At 40.5% G+C, this 18,828-nt stretch overlaps 1 protein-coding gene across 3 annotated transcripts in view; it reads right to left on the bottom strand.

The window, feature by feature from the left end:
• Nucleotides 1–18,626, bottom strand: part of CHD1 (chromodomain helicase DNA binding protein 1) — a 72,155-nt gene extending 53,529 nt beyond the window's left edge. For all 3 annotated transcript variants that reach the window (XM_068422275.1, XM_068422277.1, XM_068422274.1), the window contains exons 1-2: nt 18,259–18,626; nt 16,103–16,271 (exon numbers count right to left, since the gene is read on the bottom strand). In XM_068422275.1, coding sequence (XP_068278376.1) covers nt 16,103–16,155 — 53 coding nt within the window. In that variant the 5' untranslated portion in view covers nt 16,156–16,271; nt 18,259–18,626. The remainder of the gene's footprint in view (nt 1–16,102; nt 16,272–18,258) is intronic.
• Nucleotides 18,627–18,828: the final 202 nt, after the last annotated feature.

Consider the following 18,828-nt stretch of genomic DNA (forward strand, 5'->3'; position numbering starts at 1 on the left):
TCCATGATGAACTTCCAAAGAGATTTTAATTGTAATAGTGGTCTTGTACACAAACATTACCTTACCTTTAATGCTGGGTAAATCAGACCATTATAAAAGAATACCATTTCTCAGCATAGCAAAGTGCCATAAGTAAATGTCAGGGGGACTGTGAAAGTCAGCACTAGCTATAATGAAGAGAAATAGAAGAAAATTCAGCATGGAGAAACCTTGAGACACAAGTAAATAACAGCCAGAAAAGTCCCAGTGACAAAAAACACCAGAAATGTCTAAATCCTACCTACCTAACCTTGGAGGAGGGAAGGGAATCAAATACGTCCATGCAGGACAAAGACTGGTCAAAGAGGGCAATAATAACGTGGATTAACAAATCTAAAAAAGATGCAGAACACTATAAGGATGGTAACATTGTAAGGATGGTAACTAAGTTAGCTTTCCATACAGCAGTAAAATATTCCATATACACTCATATAGTGCTAACCATGGCTTCAACTGCACACAGAACCAGAGGCAACCAAAACAAAGTACATCTTTTCTAAGGTAGCATGGGGAAGCTGACACTGGAATAAGCCGTCTTGGTCAAAAAACTTGCCAATATTATGAGAAACATGCAAACCAGCTACAGGAGAGAATCGTGGAGAGACCAAAGAAAAAAAAAAATACCAACACAAACCACCAGTTTACTTATCTAAGTAAGCAAAAATCATGACAGTCAGACTCACAGCTGATGGGAAGTTTTAAGCGGTTTGATGTTCTTCAACAGAGGAATTAAGTAGTAAGTCCAAAAACAAAGTCACTGAGATAAGGGGGAAAAAAAAAGTCTAGTAGATAATGCTAGTTGCTCTGGGCTTGGATGCAAAAAACCCAACTAATAACAAATCTTTTTCTTTATGAAGAGCTAAGGTCTCTGTTAAGTAATACCAACCTGTCAACAGATGTGGATCATACAATATTCAATATTCAGACAAAACACATCGACTCCTGATCTTGCCAACTAGCTCTGAACAAAGCTGGGAGTCTGTGAATGAATTCCCATTAGGCTTACGAACAGGTCCTGCAAAGTAAGAGCTACTTCATAAATCCTGCTTCTCACAATAAATTGGCCTGATTGGGATAAGAGCAGACTAATACAACCCAAATGCATATCAACTAACAGTAACATCTGACAAGAGTAAAAATCTTATAGTCAATATTCAACCATGTTACTAAAAAATGCCAGACTACGAAACAAACCTGCAGGTAAAAGGGATGGTGAGAGAAAGAAAGGAAATTACAAGAACCAAGAAGAAAGAACTAATAATAATGTTCACCACAACTGATTTAGGGCTGCCCTAATGATACCACGTATGAAGGACAACGCAGGATCACTACCGTAGACTAACAGCAAATTGGTACATAGAACAGACAAAAAAAAGAAAAATAAAATGTAAAGGCCATAGCATCAATAACATCTTACTAAGCTTTCCTATCCCACAGTGTTAAATCAGGGCAAGGAAATGGGAAAAGATAAAACTGAGTAGCAGCAAGTAATTTTAAAACCAGGGAAACTGCAAGAACTTGATAAAACACTTATCAAATCTTAAGATGCTATGGCATTATTCATACATACTTAAAAAGCATTTGAAATTAACTAGTAAAAAGCACTACAGGAGTTCAAGCACACAAGACTAGTCTATGTTGGGCAGAGCTTACTTCAATCATCCAAATTAATACACACGCGTGAAACTACATTAGAGTTTCTGCCTGTATACCTCCTCAAGTGCACCACATACTCCCACAGGTCTTGATGCAACTACAGCACATACAAAAAAATAGGTAAGATTAACAGATGTGACTTCATTTCCACTGAATTGTGAAGAACTTTCCTGTTCACTGGCCACACGACAAGTAACTGATAGGCTCTGAGGACTATCAATGCATGTTTATTTCACTGCATCCTTTCACATGAGGTTTCAACCTGAGCTTCAGCAGAACACTGACTTGGAGGCACAATCTCTACAAAGACAGTACTATAACCCAGAATGGGGTAATACATGAGTAAATTCTGCATAAACATATGCAATAAAGACACATCGCAGATGGTTGAGACAGTACTGAGCAGCAACTGAGACAGTACCGACAAGCAACACTTATAAATCCCCAACAGCTGCAACAGTCTATACATCAAATGACTTTCCTCTGAGAAATTTAAAGGATTTGAACTAACAGTAACAGTGATGGGGACCTGAGGCAAAACACACACCATACAGTAAGAGCTACAGGCTAAGCGCACTCGGTTTTCAGCATAAAATTTTCAACATTAGAGTGGAAACTAGTATTTTTCTTTTTATCACTTAAGTCACTGCAGTCAAATATCCAAAAGAGAATATGTTTATGCCAAGATCAAAATATCACACACTTCTGGATGCAAACTGTGTCCTTGCCTTTTCTGTACTGAAAAAAAAAAGGGGGGGGGGAAGAGGTTTGGGCTAACTTCTAATGATAATCTTCCTTCACAATGTGTAACACTAATATATCATCATTTCAAACTACGATACTTTATTTTTTTAAAAGAAAAACTTACTACTAGCTAATTCCAAGTCATTTTACAGTAACACAGGTGTCATCATGAGAAGGCTGAAGAACAAGGAACTTATTTCAGCCATTTCCTCTATCAAAGTCACGTCCTCTGCTCTCACAGAAATTTTTTCGGGGGCGGGGGGGGAGTGGGTAGAGGGGGAAGTGCAGGGGTAGAGAAAAAAATTAGAAACTCTTTCCCTAACCAAACTATCTGGAAATGCCAGCAGTTAAAACAAAACCTTTTGTATCAACACCACAAAAAAAACCTTCTATTGCCTAACAGGACTAGCTACCTATTCAAACAGAAATGGAATGGAATTTTTCAGCCTAAGACATTTCTTCATTATCTCTCAAGGTAAGTATTTACAAGGCAGACAGAAAAAAAACAACAGACTTGATTACTGAGTTTTCTACTGCTTTTATTAATCTCTCATGGGAAATAGTTTTAGATCAGCATCAGACCAGACTATCAACTTGCCAGACTACTGAACAACTTGTGATACAAAGGAGCACCTTATTTATTTTTTAAATAATACTTGTAAGAAAGCAGCAGCAGTGAAAACATACACCTATCTAACTTTTTCTAAAAATCAAGTAAGCCACCAAAATATGCAAAGACTTGCTTGGAACAAAGGAAGAAGTGTTATGTAAAGAGAAGAATAAAGAACTACCTTTCTCCTCATAGCAAATGGAAAAGTAAAATGTTTCTGTGGCATTTTCATCGTGTCTCTTAAGCAGTGTCCATAATGAAAAAATGGGGTACTGAAAATGAAGTCTTACTGAAAAACCACTGTAGCAGTCGTTTCCAGTTTCAACTTCTATTAAGCACAGATTCTAGCAGTTTGCTATACCACATCAATTCAACATCCAGAGACCAACCTTTTCTAGCACTTTGCCTCTGCAGATGCAAAAATCACTGGGACATTATCTGTACTTGGCTTTTTATTTTTGTTTTACATGTAGTGCTGAGCTACACAAAAGTTAACAATGAGCCATTGCTTCTTATTATCATGAGCAGGACCAAGTCACCCTGCCTTAGGACTTAACTGAGAAAGATATCTCTGAAAGCCAGCCTCCCTGGTGAGAAAGACAATCCATACTTCTGCTAACTGATGTGAGGAATTCCACGATTTAACTAAAGGCTTTACTATACTCTAAGGAGCCAATCTTTTAGCTGTAGTATTTGCCTTAAGTTGTTCATGAAAGAGAATCAGCTCCCTCCTCTTCCAGCCTCACCACACTTCATTGTCAAGATAAAACTACTGGCACATGGAGGCAGTGGTCTCTGAAGACGGGTGCACACACCCAGGCGGTGTGCAAGACAACCCATGGGGGTATGTGAAGAAAATATTAGAACTTCTATTCAGATTTATTTTTAATCTAAAACAACCAAAATAAAACCCACAAAACCAACACCACAACAAACCAACAGCCCAGGAAAAAAAAAACAACCCCACAACCACAAATTGAGCTTTACAAACATTTAATATATGGATTGATATTGGCAATCTCACTCAGTTTGTACATCTCAGGGTACTGTGCCACATATGGTAGGTGAAGTGTCCTGGGGGAACTGTGTGCTCCACAACACAGAGTGGTGAGTAGCACAATCACTCCTTCATTCCCCTTCTGTGCACTGCGACATACTGCAGTTTGCCTCTGTCTGGTTAGGTGGATTTATGGATTATATTACTTACTTTTAACCAACATAACCCACACAAAATGGAGAAGCGGTTTAAAAAGATTCTGGCAAAGCAACAGTGGACTGAAGACAACACTAATACTCTGAGTTCAAGCAAACAACAAGAAAATGGTAAAGCTGACACTTCTGCTACTGCTAGTACAAGCTCTTTGTCAGCCACATTGCTAGGCAAACGGCGACAATCTAATTGCATCTGACAAGAAGTTGGACCAGAAAAACTGAATTATCAAGACTATTTGAAATATGTATTTATATCCACTATTGTTAACAATTAACCTCATCCTAAGTGTATGTTGTACCTTGAGATATTAGCTAACGACAGAATGAAGCCATCCTAATCAGCAAGACATTTGAAAACTAACCATCCAGAACACAAAGACAAACCTCTGTTTTTTTCCAGCAATGTTTCAATTGATGTGATACTCAATCCTGTACTTTACAAAATTTCACTGAATTTAATGATAAATGTTTAGAAGCTCCTGTTGAGGTTCTTTTACCTAAGAGCAAAGGACAAAAATGTCACGAGCCATCAGGGAATTTACTTCTTCCTGCTGTAAAAATGGCTAAAATAATGCATGGAAAACAATAGTGACAAACTGAACTGCATTTGTTTGTCAGCAAACACTGTTGAAAGACACAGAAAAAACATTGGTGAAGACTTGAAGAAACAAGTACTACAACAAATCATGCACTGTAGGAGGTTTGCTCCATGGTTGGATGAAAACTGAACATGAGTCAACAGTGTGCCCTGGCAGCCAAGAGGGCCAACCGTGTCCTGGGGTGCATTGAGCATAGTACTGCCAGCCAGTCAAGGTAGGTGATTGTCCCACTCTACTCTGCATGGACAATGCCCTCAGACACATGGTGTAAATTCTGGGGTTGTCCTAGGCTGGGACAGGAGTTGGACTTGATGATCCTTGTGGGTCCCTTCCAACTCCAGACATTCTATGATAATACAGATGCTTCTAACATATCCCAGCTCATGGTATTTGCTAGATTCTGTTTCAATGACGAAATACATGAAGAACTACTTTTTTGTGAGCCACTAAAGGAAAGATGTACTGTAGAAGATATGTTCTCAACAGTAAATGACTTCTTTAACTAAAAAAGAAAAGTTTTATGGAAAAACTGTGCAAGTGTAACCAACTGCTTTGACTGGAATAAAAAACGGATTCTGGTAAGGGTAATAGAGAGAGCACCACACATGAAATTCATCCACTGGATCAACCATAGGCAAGCTACTGCAGCAAAGAACGTGGAGCCAGAAGTGTACAGACTGTGAAAAGATGTCACTGATGTGGTTAATTTTATGAAAACAAGACCCTCACATAGTAGAATCTTTACCATACTTCATAGTGAGATGGGGAGTGACCATAAAAATGGGGAGTGACCATAAAGATGGGGAGTGACCTCTTTTGTTCCAAGAGAGGTTCACTGCTTAAAAGCATTGTTGACCTTGAAGATTACATTTTGGTGGGGGTCTAGGGTTTTTGTTTTGTTTTGTTTTGTTTTTTAAAAAAAAGACAAGCGTTCCAAATTTGCTGAACTTTTCTGTGAAAACAAGTGGTCACCACTAGTATGTTATCTAGCAGATATTTAAAAAAAAAAAAAAAAACAAACCAAAAAAAACCACACTTAGTGTATACCTTCCAGGTGAAGGTGACATTTTAACAATATGAAAGCAACTGCTTTTCAAAAGAAACTCATGCTATGGAGAGAGCATTCTGTAAACAGACGTTTGGAAAGGTTTCCATCATTATGTGATTTTATTGCCAAACCCAATGCTTGTCACCAATGAAAGCTATCATGTCTATACACTTAAAAAGTTGGAGACAGAAATTTCTAACCTGTTCAGAAGTATTCCAAACTGTTTCAGCAGGTTTTGAACCCACTTGTTAAAAACATAGAACTGCAACTCCTTCTGATTAATTTGCAAGAACTGATTGACACTAGGGCAGATGGAAACTTACTAGCCAAATTTTAAGAAAAATCTTTGCATAATTAGTGGATGGGATTGAAAAAATGAGTATCATGGTTTAGTAAGCACAGCCAATCATGCACTTCTTCCATTGGGATCCATGTATCTTCATGAGGTATCTTTTTCATCTACGCAAGCCACTAAAACCAAGTACCAACATAAACTGAACTTAGAACCATACCTTCAAATCACTGTATCGCGAAGCGTTAAACGAAGATTTTAATAAATAAGAATACTCATAATATTGTTTTTAGTGAGTGCAAAAAGGGTTTGCCATTAACAAAATAAAGTATTTTCAAATATTATTTAATCTTTATCTCATCCTTTTAAAATTTCTAGTTCTTGTGTATGTTTTATAACGTAGGTATTAGTACAGCAGTACATGTACATAATCTATAAATTAATATATATACATTGGAGGTGTGTGCTCAAATATTTTTTATTGATAGGAGTGTGCAAACAAAAATTTTGGAGACCACTGCACTAAGGGATTAAAAAAATGTAATGGAGAGATACCTTCCTTTCTCCCTAACCCAGATACATTAATCAAGCCTTGGCTATTAAAAATGAACATAAATCTGTAATCCCTTTCACGGGATTACATATGACCCTCTTCCAGATAAGCAATAATTCAGATTAAATCCTAGTATGCAAGATGCTAACCCTAAGAGTAAAGATGGAATTATTTAAGAAAAGGTACACACATTTACACATGCACGTGCATTCATGAAGAAAATTTACATCTGTCATCTCCTTATAGTAAAGGGGGAACTCAGGACCAACGAACTTAGAAGTTTCCCTTTAACTGCTTCTACTTTTGTTCTGAGTTTCAGCAATTTTCACAGAATTCAAACATTGGTAAAAGCAGTAGTATGAGCTACCGCACTTTGAAAACACTCTCAGTCCTCACCAATACATTCACCTGTTGGTGAGGGTTCTACACGAATTACTTTTTCTGACATTGTTATTGCTGCCCTCTCCAATCCCCTGTGTGGCGTCAGTAGCATCCATAGAGGGAATAGATTCAGCTTTTTAAAACAGCCTCTGTTTTCATAACATTCTACAGGGCTGATGAAGAAGTGGAAAAAACAAGCAGGAGTGAACACACAGTACTTCTCAAGACTGCTGTCCTGAAACTAAGTATAAAACAGTGCAAATCAGTACAGAATTTAGAAAATACTAAATAGATTTCAAATGAAAAAAGATGTTTTAGATAGTTTTCAATTTTAGTACGCACACATTTCACACTGCGTTATGACGTTTTTCCAAGTGCTTAAACTGCCACATGGTGTAATACCTTCTCCCTTTTCCCATGGAGCATGGCATTTCTCACATGACTAAGAAAAAGGACAACAGCATGAAGAACTCCTATTACACTTCAATGTCTACCAGCATCACTGGAAATTTAGAGACCTTGTTTGCCAGAGTTTTTAAAATGTAATTGTTTGTGTTTTTCAAGTTCATAGGAAAAGACATACAGGATATGGAAGTTTCACATGGATTTCTAGTAGCTCAGATGACATTTTCTTAATCTGCTGAAATGGATACCCTAACAGGCAGCTGTAATAAGGCAAAACCAATCATGATCAGCTTGAGAAAGGTCTATAAGCTTTTCAGAGCTTGAAGACAAGTAAGCTCTTATTTTAAGAACTTGTATCAGCAGAATTCCAGAAAAGGTTTAATCTTCCTTGAACTGGAAAAGGAAAGGAGATACAATCTAAGAAGAAAACATGTATATTTTCTATAAATAATCAATGGAAGATACCACTGCAAACCAAATTATAAGCAAGAGCATTTCACACTGTACTAAAATTTGACTTTTAGTATAGTTGCTGCATTAAAAAGACAAGAAAACCCTGTCTGATAGAAAGACAGGTTCTGTTTCTTCAATGCAAGTAAACTAAGTTCTGCAATAAAGATGTCAAAACATAAGTTCAGGGAGATAAGAGCTGTGAGGTTGTCATAACACCCTTGGTCACTTTCTTTTCCACCTTTGCTTATGGGGTTCTTTAATTTTCCCTGCATTTTTTGAGGCACGGTCTATAAGTAATTCCTTCTCTAGCTAAAGAGCTTTAAGTATTATCTGATGTACTCTAGCTAGGGTCTATAATTTGACTAACTCTTCTTGCAATGAGTAATGCCCTTTAGTGCAAAGTTAGCACCCCTGATCTGAACAAAATTAACCACCTGAACTGGCACTACTAATGACTGAGATTCTGGTATCATATCTCTAGGGGTAGGATGTAAGGACCATTAAATACTTCCTCAACCATGGGCTGGAATACTGTCATAATTACCTGCCACCTGCTACCTAATCCTGTTACATAAATATTATACCAGAAACAACAGTTCTGGTCCCCTGCCCTTCAGAGTTCCCCTTACAGAAAAGGACAGGCAAAGTGCTTGCTTTCTTGCCACTTTCTCTTCCTGTATAGGCTAGGGCCATTGCCTTTGCTTAAGACGCTCTTACTGGAAACAGTTCAGTAAAAGGCAAAAGTGGACACCATACCAACCATGCAGTGGATGCTTACAAGTAAGAGAGATGGTTTGGGTACAGCTTTACCAGCCTTTTGCCTGTGCATCTGTATCCTCTTTTCTCCTTCTTCCAAAAAATTGTGATTAAAACTGGCAAGTGAAAATCTCTACTATTTTCAGGCAGCTAGCATATATTAGGACCTTCCTGTCTTTCCCTCACCCTTTCTAAACATAGCCAAGATAGCCTCTCTGCAGGACAATCCAGAGCTGGAGCCTACCTTCTTCATTCAACTTTTCTGGCAGAAAAGTCATACATACCTTAAACATAATCAGAGAAACAGTCAGCACACAAGACTTTATTCTCAGTTAACTGTTCACCTATATTTGTCAAATTTACCCTATTCCACTGTGTTACATTATGTTTTCCCTTTGCTCTGGTCTTATACAGCTGACCTCTTCTAACCAACTCTATTTTGTGGTCTAATTTGTTTTTTTTTCTACCTTCTTCACTGATGAATGGCTTCCAAGAAACCAAATGCCAACACAAATTATAAACACTATCAAGACTAGAATAGGAAGTTTAGATGGAAACAACAGGGCAAAGCAAGTTAAGCTACAGAATAGAGGTATTGTTAATATAATGTATACAGAAATACAGTATTTGCTAGCATTAACTGTTGAAGATCATTTGTGCTCTTTTAGGCACTTAACTCCATTACTCAAAATGGAATTCCTGCTTTTCTAAGTCCCTCTTCTAAGAATGTGTCACATAAGCCTTCTTCCCTCCTCCAGCTCCAAGCAAATTATATATATTGCTTATTAAAAAAAAAATATCAGTAAAAAGAAAACAGCATTATATGTTTAAGTGTGTTCCTGAATAAGAAACCTGTACACAAGACTGGACAAAACAGTGAAGCATCATAAGACTACAGAAATAGAAGAAATAAACACGATGGATAAAGCAATAATAATAACCTCTTCAGTACTGTTGGAGTGAGGCTATTTCTCTACCATGCAAACAAACCACAGCAGTGATGACAAATTAGCTGTCAATAATAACTTGCAGTAGCAGGCATGCAACAGTATATACTAAAAATGAGTATCACGTTCTCCAGATAGGATTTCTACATGAAAAAGTATAGTTTCATGCATGTTGACAAACTGAGGTAAAGTCTATAAAGAGCACCTTCCAGGATATGTAGCCAAGAAACCTCTCTCACCCCTAGCCCTTGAGTCAAGTAGTTGCATTTGTATAGGAGGACATGTCAAATCTGATTTGTTATGGAAGTCTAACACACCGAAGCAATTAGTCTGTTCTTTTTTATAAACTCTGTCTCTGGATATTCCCTACATATTCAAGAGGAATTTATGCCTGAATCCAGTTTTTATTTACAAACACTTCACAAGAAAAGCAACATAACTTAATGAAGGTATCAAAGGAGATAATTTTTCACCCCCCCAAATACCTATGCAATGAAACTGGACAATGCTTTGGGGGGTTGACAGGCTTAAAGAGACAGAGCAAGTATCCTGTCACAGTCATTGGTTCTCTTCAATAGTCTTAAGTTTAGGTTCATTAGCTTACCCCTTAAAACAAGGTACACCTGACAGGACCAGAAAATGAGCAACAAAGTCTGCTAATTTACATAAGGCACTAGAAAGAGAAATCCCAAGATGGAAAGCTACACCAGTCACATTGTAAAAGAACTGACTGTGTACACTCCTGTGGAAGGTCTAGGTTAACAATGGATCCAAGAGCGGACAATTTATGACCACCGATTTCAAGTGCATTCACCAGATTAAGCTACCTTAAGAATCTTCTGTTTTCAAAACAGCAGGAAAGAGTACCAATTTAAGCAAAATAAAGTTCAACAAACTTAAGAAAAAAAAACCAAACAAAACCAAATTACTTTCTGCAGGGTCTTTGACAAGAATCTGAGATGACAGTGGACTGCTGGGTTTTTGTTTTGTTTTGTTTTAAATAAAGCAGAAGTTGAAGGAGGTAAGTATTTGAATATGAAGAGCCCATTCAAAACGTGCAGAAGTTACAGGCACTAAACGCCAAACTCTTAAAATTGCAAGTTCAAAAGTACGTTTCTTCAGACAAATGCCACATACGTGGTTTTTTAGTTTTATTTTTAAAGAAGTTTTAACTATTTAAATTTAGATGCATAAGGAAGAATTATCTTGTCACCGTCACTAAAAAGCAGGGGGAAGAAAGAATACAAAGTTCAGGCTATCAAGTGTTATTTCCTGTCCTCAGCTATTACAAAGCATGAACTCAATTGAATGATATGGGCTAACAACTCAAAGAGATGCACTGTATTTCCAGTCCTACAGACTGTTGTCACTACTATAAACTTTCCCCAGAGCAAAGGTATCAAAACTATACTGATCATCTACCAACTTTCATGACCCTATGCACCACCCTGCAAGTCTTTATTTCAGAGCCACAACTCACACATCTTAAGGGCACAAAGAAGTTCCAAGAATCCTTCACAGGCAGAAAGCATCACTGGTTCCCCAAGTGTCTGCTACGCTGTTGTGCAATGTGACCATCCTTTCACATGCAGCTGGTTCCAGGGGCAACATACTGATGTCTTTACTATAAACTCCTTGTAGATCACCAGCAAAAAAGTACTAAATGGAATTTAACCTAAAAAAAAAACACAACAAAACACCACCACAACCCTGAGGGGCCACATCTGGATAGGTCCAGTGTATACACTGCCTATATCACAAACCTTCACTCTGTGTTGAGGAATGTGAAAAGTTCGCATCAGTTAAAATTTTGAAACTTAGAATGGTGAAGTTGAGTCTAAAATATGTGGAACAAGTATTTGCCAGCCAGTCAGGTTAGACAAAGACTGGAACCTGGACAAACTAAGCAGGAGTCCCAAAGCCAAACTTAGAGACCATATGCACAATGAAAGCTGTATCATGAATTTATAATTTCTTCTTTTAGTTGAAAAGGTTTCTAGACAAAAAGCACTTGGGTTTTGATACATATTCTATCTGAACTCTTCCAAAAAAAGCAAAAAGATGCTTTTAACTGGGATTGGGACCTTATCACACTTTAGTATGCTTAATTCTGTAAGAGATCATTCCTGATAAAATAGCAATTTACTAACCAAAGATAAGATTACTGCAAACAGAAGTGAAGAGCTTGCTTTATCCACTACCCCGTTCACAGTAAGTTCTATGAACAGTTTCCTTTACCATTCAGGTACTTTTGTTGATCTGAGAACTCCTGTGCACTAAGTATGTATCTACATATGTATAGTTTTATGCATATGCTCTCTCTTGCTATATACACACATTTTTATTAATATTATCTATTAAACTTCTACAAAAAGAAACCAGCACATGGGAGTAATTCTGCAAATATGCTTGGGGATCTTGCTTTAAATCCCAGTTAAGATTTCTTGAAAGCGAGAATCTAATGTCACGGCTTTCAATTCATCTTTTTCACCTCCTACAGAAAGTATGAATTTATATAGTAAATTGAAGCCTGCTGACAAAAAGTCTTTAGTCTTTACTTAACTCTCTTTCGTGGTCCACAGACTATTCAATCCACAAAGTGAATTAAAGCCATTGAAATTACTATCCTCTATTAACATCAGTTTTCATGTGTGTAAAGAATTGTAAAAGTCCTTGGTGTAAGCAGCTGCTTTCTGCTTACTGCAAAAATGGGAGTAGAATACATTCCAGCCAGCTACTTTCCAGTTAAGGTGCACTGAGCACATCCCTTTTTATCTACATAGAAGGAAGGTTTGCTCAAGTCCTCTATACCTTGTTCTGCAGGAAACATAGGAAGAGCAAAGAGATGGGAAATCAGATTGTTATTCCATTAGTACCAACGTTTCACTTCTGCAGTCCCAGTTCTACCTGGAGCTTGTCTTGCAGTACAAGTATAACTGCCCTTCCTTGCTGATTAAACTTTCTTATTACTATCTAACTAGAATGTATTTACTCATATTCAAGTGTGCAACAGAATGCTTTCAAGAACACTACACAAAGAGCTTTGCTTAAGAGTCAGCTTCTCAGAGTATTGCTATAAAGTTTGTGTCTACACTCACTTGCTGTCCAGATGAACAGTATCTGTGATATTTTACCTTAGCTACTAAATATTCCAGAGTAGTGATTCAAGTAAACAAGAAGCTGAAGAGTAGGCTCCATTGCAATTATTACACAGAAATCAGAACACTGAGCAACACGATTAAGTAATAGTATTTATGCTAGTCTACAATTTCCAGCACTCTCAGTTCTAGTACTGATTTATAGTTTCAGAGGTTCCTGAAATAGGCAAGGAAAGTCCAAACAGTGCAGCCAGTTATTCAGCCATGAAAATACAGGAGATGCACTTTTCCACCTGCAGCAAAATAGAATTTCAGGCTCAACACCTGCAGCAAGGAAAAGTTTCTGCTCATCTACCAGACAGATAAATAGATGCAATGCTGGAAAGGAGTGCAGGAGCATAGCAAATTGGCCATTTCTTCCACACACTTCAGAAACAATTCACCTTCACAGCCAGTCACAGGGAGTGAAGAACAGCTGCAATTCCTTACCACAATGCTGACCAGTGCATCAAATCGAAGGTTTATGATCAGTCCGTTCTCCAGCCCTCCTACTGCTGAGAATACTACAGGCTTTCCACAACTTTTGCAAGTCATGGTGTTTCCATAAAACAATACAATGCAGTATCCATGAGGCCTGTGTATTTTTGTGAATCCAGCCCTGATTCACTGCTTGTCTTAACTTTCTAAAGTAATGATGGCGGCTCCCTACATCAGGCTATATTTAATTGTTATCAAGACTCCAGAATGACAGCCATGGAAGTTTACACCAGACATCAAAGGGAAGTGAATGGCTTTACTGCACTTGTAAAGTGTCAAATTTTTAAAGTGACATAAATTTTCAAAGATTTGTTGTAGTTATTACCAATGCTGCTTAGATTATCACTGTATTTGCCTTTATCTCATCTTCTTTTCTACCAATTCTTGACAGCTTGATCTTCTTTGCCATTTATTCCCAGCAGCAATTCTCAATTGCTTTCTTCACTTGTTCCACTTCCCTCCCAATATTCTGAATGGAACGGGACCACTAGAACCTTAGTAAACATATTTTGTTACTGATCTCTACTTCCATTCTGTAGAACTCACATTTCCAGATCTGAAGGCTAAATAGAGCAACACTTCCCAAGTTACAGTTAGCTGTGTATCTGCAGTTGCAGCTTGCTAAGGCAACTCCCCCATGCCGAGTGAAAACCATCTAGAGTTCTGTAAACTTACAAAGAAAAAAAAAAAAAAACAGACAACTAAACAACAGGGACAAGTCACATAAAGATACTCCACAAGTGTCACACTTCTTTTGCAATGATTATTTTAATAATGGAAGAAGGCTAGACAGAAAAGGGTTCCATCATTTAAAATGGAAAGCTTTAACCTTTCATTTAGAAAAAACAGTTTCCTGACAATGCATGGCAAACATGAAAACAAGCCTTCCAAGACTCGCCTGTGAATCAGGCTATGAAGTTAATGATCGATACAAACCTAGGAAAAAAAGTTTTTAGCGTTTTAAAATTTTAAGATGTGCTCAGTAGGACATTTAAGATGAAGAACGAAGTCTTGCTTCACAGGTAAGTATCAAATTTTGAGTGCTATGCATCCTTCCTGATACTTTCAATGAAGACACTGGGAACTTTATGATATTTAGCTGGTTTAGTCTTACAAATTGCTACAGCTTTTAAATAACTTTGATATACTGGTATTTATGGGCAGTCACAGTTCGATAAAATGTAGGTAGTTTTCCCACATAATAGCAAGGCGGCTTGTTTCAAGTAGTAAGAAAATTCATACACAAAATCATCAGACTTGTTAAGTTCATGTTTGTTGGAGGTCTTATAGTTCTGAAGACTAGACTTGCTCACATCATCTTATTTGTTCATGTTTCCATGTTCCTCCTCTTACCTGACAAGCCTTTTTTTTTTTTTTTAAGTAAGCAGGAATATTTGCCCCTTACTAGAAGAAACTCCAAATTTGTTTGCTAACTGGAACAGTATCAACTTTATCAGAAACAGAAATCTTCAAAAATGATTATGTATTAGAGCTTAAAAATTATTCATAAGATTGAAAGTTTACTGTCTTTCTAGGACATTCCTCTCTATAACAGGAAGCTTGACATAAGAATATACAAAAGTTATTAAAGTTTCTTTAGTTTTAGTGTCCATAGATTTCCTTGTGATTTGCACCTAAAGTCACCTAAAGACTCCTCTATTCCCCTTCTTCCCACTCCATCATACACTGTGCCACGTGCAAGCTTAATGGCCAGCACACGCTGGCTGATCAGCTGGCAATTATATTCTTCTTGCATTTGTTAACTTGAGGCAATAATTTAGATCTCTCTCTACCCAGCTGAAAGTTTCCATGAAGTCCACAGAACACAGTTTTCTTTATGACACTCTGACTGACAGAATCAGCTAACTGGTTCAACAGACTGTAATCAGAAAGAGGCAAAGAGACAGATGGGTAGACTAACAGCACAGGTCCCAACCACCTCTTAGAAGTCTAAAAGCACTTTTCAATTTGCAAGTTTACTTTGACTTCTTAAACCTTCAGCATCCATCATATTTCCAGTTTTAGAATCTGAACTTTCTACTGCAGGAGGAACTTTTTGAACTTAGCATTGTTCTAGAAAGGGAACTTAATTCCACCCCTACAAATTGGCTGTCACCCTGCATGGATGCAGGGAAGTTCCAATCAGGCTCTTCCACACATGTGAACACTCTGCACATGCTAGAAGACTAGCATTCAACATTAGAGGACTGATTTTTATTTTTTTAACTAAAAAAAACAGCTCAAAAACTGTATTTTCACTTCAGAAAATAAAGTTAATACTTTCAGTTACACTGCTCTGACAGCTCTAAAGAGGGAAGAATCATGAAGTACTTTATATGAAAACCTAAAATGAACAACCCACTGCTCCACCTTTAGGTGGTCTCGTTAGGGTTTTATACAACACATATTACGCATGTGTGCCTTGCACTTCATAGACAGTAGCTTTATTTTAACATTCTAATCCAATATTCTAATCCATTTCAGCTTTTGACACTTCAGACTTCTTTTTTTCTCAAAAGAGTAATACTATTCTGTTGGATGCTGACATGGTTTTAATACCATTTAAGCTTTATTATGTAAGGCATATACAAGATCATTACAATTCTTAGCTGAAGCGATGTGAATCTAACAAGCAGATTAAGCACCTGTAAGAAAGCATGTCTAGTCCTCCTAACTATGGTCTGCTTGCTAACCAGGAAGCTTTGGCACCAAGTTCAAAACAAAATACAGGAGAATACATAGCCAAGAATAACTGAAAGAGCAAGCACTTACCTTGACTCTCCACTACTGTTTCTTACGCTTTCTTCATCACTGTGCCCATTCATTGTAAATATTACAAAGTTTGATGTCAAGAATCCACTTCTTGGTACTCTGTATGTTTTCCAGGTGATGTGTTTCTTCAAGTGTTCTCTGTAGGTATTCAAGATTTCTCCCAAAATACCTAAAATAGTAAAGGAAAATGTTGACACAGTTTGAAAGTATGTTCGCAGCTAAAAAGATACCAAAAATAACTCGGTCTTTCACTAACACTGAAAGGGGGCATCACGTTTGGCGTCATGTTTTTAACTGAAAACAGCTTTTTGTGTGTTACCTGTTCATGGCTGATCATTTTATCACCATTTCCTTGGGAGGGGGGGAAGGGGAAGGGGGGGAGGACAGGACACGACTGTGGATCTTCCCTGGTATCTATGAAAACCAGAAAAAATTCTTCTCAGGAGAAGAACAGGTCTTTTCATTAGTTACACTTATAAAAATTGAAAGAACTAAATGAAATACACAAACACATGAAAGGGAAGACCTGTCTAGCTTTTTGCTCGACTGCAGCTGGGTCCCAGCACACAGGCCATTATGCTTCTTTATGTGACTTTTCGGTGATGATGCTATAAAGGCGACAATTTCTGCTGAACCACTGGCTGCAGAATATGAAACATTACGGAAATTACATTCTCTTTAGCATTGCAGGGTGAGAAGAGCTTACTGCATGCCTGCAGTATACCTTGTGGCTTAACTTTTGCCACAGTACTGACTTCAGGATGAAGTAAATCTAAATTTTAAAGAAAAACTGCCTACTTGAACACACAGGTAAAAACCATAGATAACAATGTTCTGCTAAGATCTGCTTAGTAAAATGTGTTTCATGCACAAAACACAATGGAAGCATTTCCAGATACACACATAATTCATACATCCAGTTGTGGACAGAGGCAAGAAGACAGAGGCAAGAAGACAGAGGCTGTCCCATTTAAAAACAACTGTCTCAACTAAATCAAACCAGCAAGATCCCACAGATGGGATGATCATTATTTCACATACAAGAGCGTCTTAAATGAGATCACCACGGTATCCAATACAGCTAGAGAAAGTTCGGGCTCACGGTTAACAGACTGCAAATATCAACTCACTGATAATCAGATAAAGAGCAGCATCTCTCACAGATTTAGCTGTGTGAAAGCGATTAGGGGCTCGCCGGCTTGTTGCCCTGAGGTGCTCCCCTCTAATATGCAAGAGCCCAACCCAGAGCTCATCGAGGGGCGTGGGGATAGCCTCGCTCCGGAGTGGGAAATGCCCTGTGCCCAGGCACCATCTCAGCCACCCGGGCTACTCCGGCTAGCAAACAAAGGTAATGAAGGAGGGGAAAGCGATAGGAAGGAGCCCCGCAACCCTGGCGGGGCCCCGAAGCGAGGCCGGGAACCCCGGGGCGGCAGAGAACCGGGCGGCTACCCGCAGCCCGGCCGCCGCTGCCCAGGGAGGCCGCGCTCTGCGCCGCTCGGCAGCAGGCTCCCCGTCGCCTGCCCACCTCCTCGCCTCCGGACCCGGCACCCTCTGGACCCCAGGAAACAGCGTGAGCAGCGGCGAAACTTGCGCCCTGCCGCCCGCTCCTGCTCTGTGTCGATCCTCCCCCGAGCTCTGCCCGCCCGCACCGCGCTCCTGCGGCCACTCTCCCTCTGCCCGCCCCCAGGGCGCTCCCGCGGGAGTCCGGGCCGGGGCTGCCTCCCGCTCCCCGAGACGGCCCTCCGCTAGCGGCGCGGCCTGCACAGGCGCCGCTCCCAGCCAAAGCTCACTGGCAGCGTCTCCAAGGCCGCCGCTGTCCTCCATGCTCGCTTCCCCCGGCGCCCCCCACGGCCAAAGGAAAGCCACAGCCGCTTTCCTGCCTCCGAGGCGGCTCGACGCTGGCTCCCCCCGCAGGAGCCAGCGAGAGCGGCTCGACCCCGCTGCCTGCCTCGGCCCTCGCAGCTCCCTCCCTCCGCGGAAAACAGCGAGAAGGCCCAAGAACCCAGCCCCGCGCCGGGCATCCAGCCTCCCCGCGGCCGACAGCGGGCCCCGGGCCCCCTCTCCTCAGCACTAACCGCCCCCACCCTTCCGTCTTCGGAAGCAGTACAACTGCCGGCCGGCGAAAGGGAGAGGAGCCATGGCGGGCCTCTGCCTACCTGCGTGCGCCCGGCCCGGATTTCCCAGGGCCGCCCCGACCTGCGCTACGCCCCACGGGGAGGTTCGTGCCGCAGCTCAGGGTCGGGGGCTGCTCCTGCGGCCGCGGCGGGGCCTGGGCCGCCGCTCCTCCCGCTGGTCGCCGGCTCCTCGCAGCCCTGCGCTGTGGGCCCGCCTGCCACCCTCGCCGGCTCGAACAATGGAGCCCCGAACCGGGCAGGGAGGGGCGCAGGCAGAATCAGGGTGCGCGCTGCGCCGCTCTGCTCCGCCACCGCTTAAGTCCTCCCAACTGCCGCCATCACGCTGCCGCTCAGCTCAGCCTCCCCCTCCCTCGGTCGGATGGAAACCCCGGGCGTGATGTCAGCCCTGCGCCCTGGGACCGAGCGGCAGGAGGAGGGAGGAGCTACGGCCGGAGTCAACGGGCACCGGCGGCAGGCGGTTCAGAGGGAGGCGGCGGAAGCAGGATGAGTCACTGGGCCGCTCTGGGGGCCGGCGGGACTGGAGGCAGCACCCGCCCTCCCTGCGCGCGGTACGGAAGAGGCGCGGTGGCCGGCGCGGCTGTAGTTTCCATC

The sequence above is a fragment of the Nyctibius grandis genome, chromosome Z (assembly GCF_013368605.1).
Source record: "Nyctibius grandis isolate bNycGra1 chromosome Z, bNycGra1.pri, whole genome shotgun sequence".
NCBI lineage: Eukaryota > Metazoa > Chordata > Aves > Nyctibiiformes > Nyctibiidae > Nyctibius > Nyctibius grandis.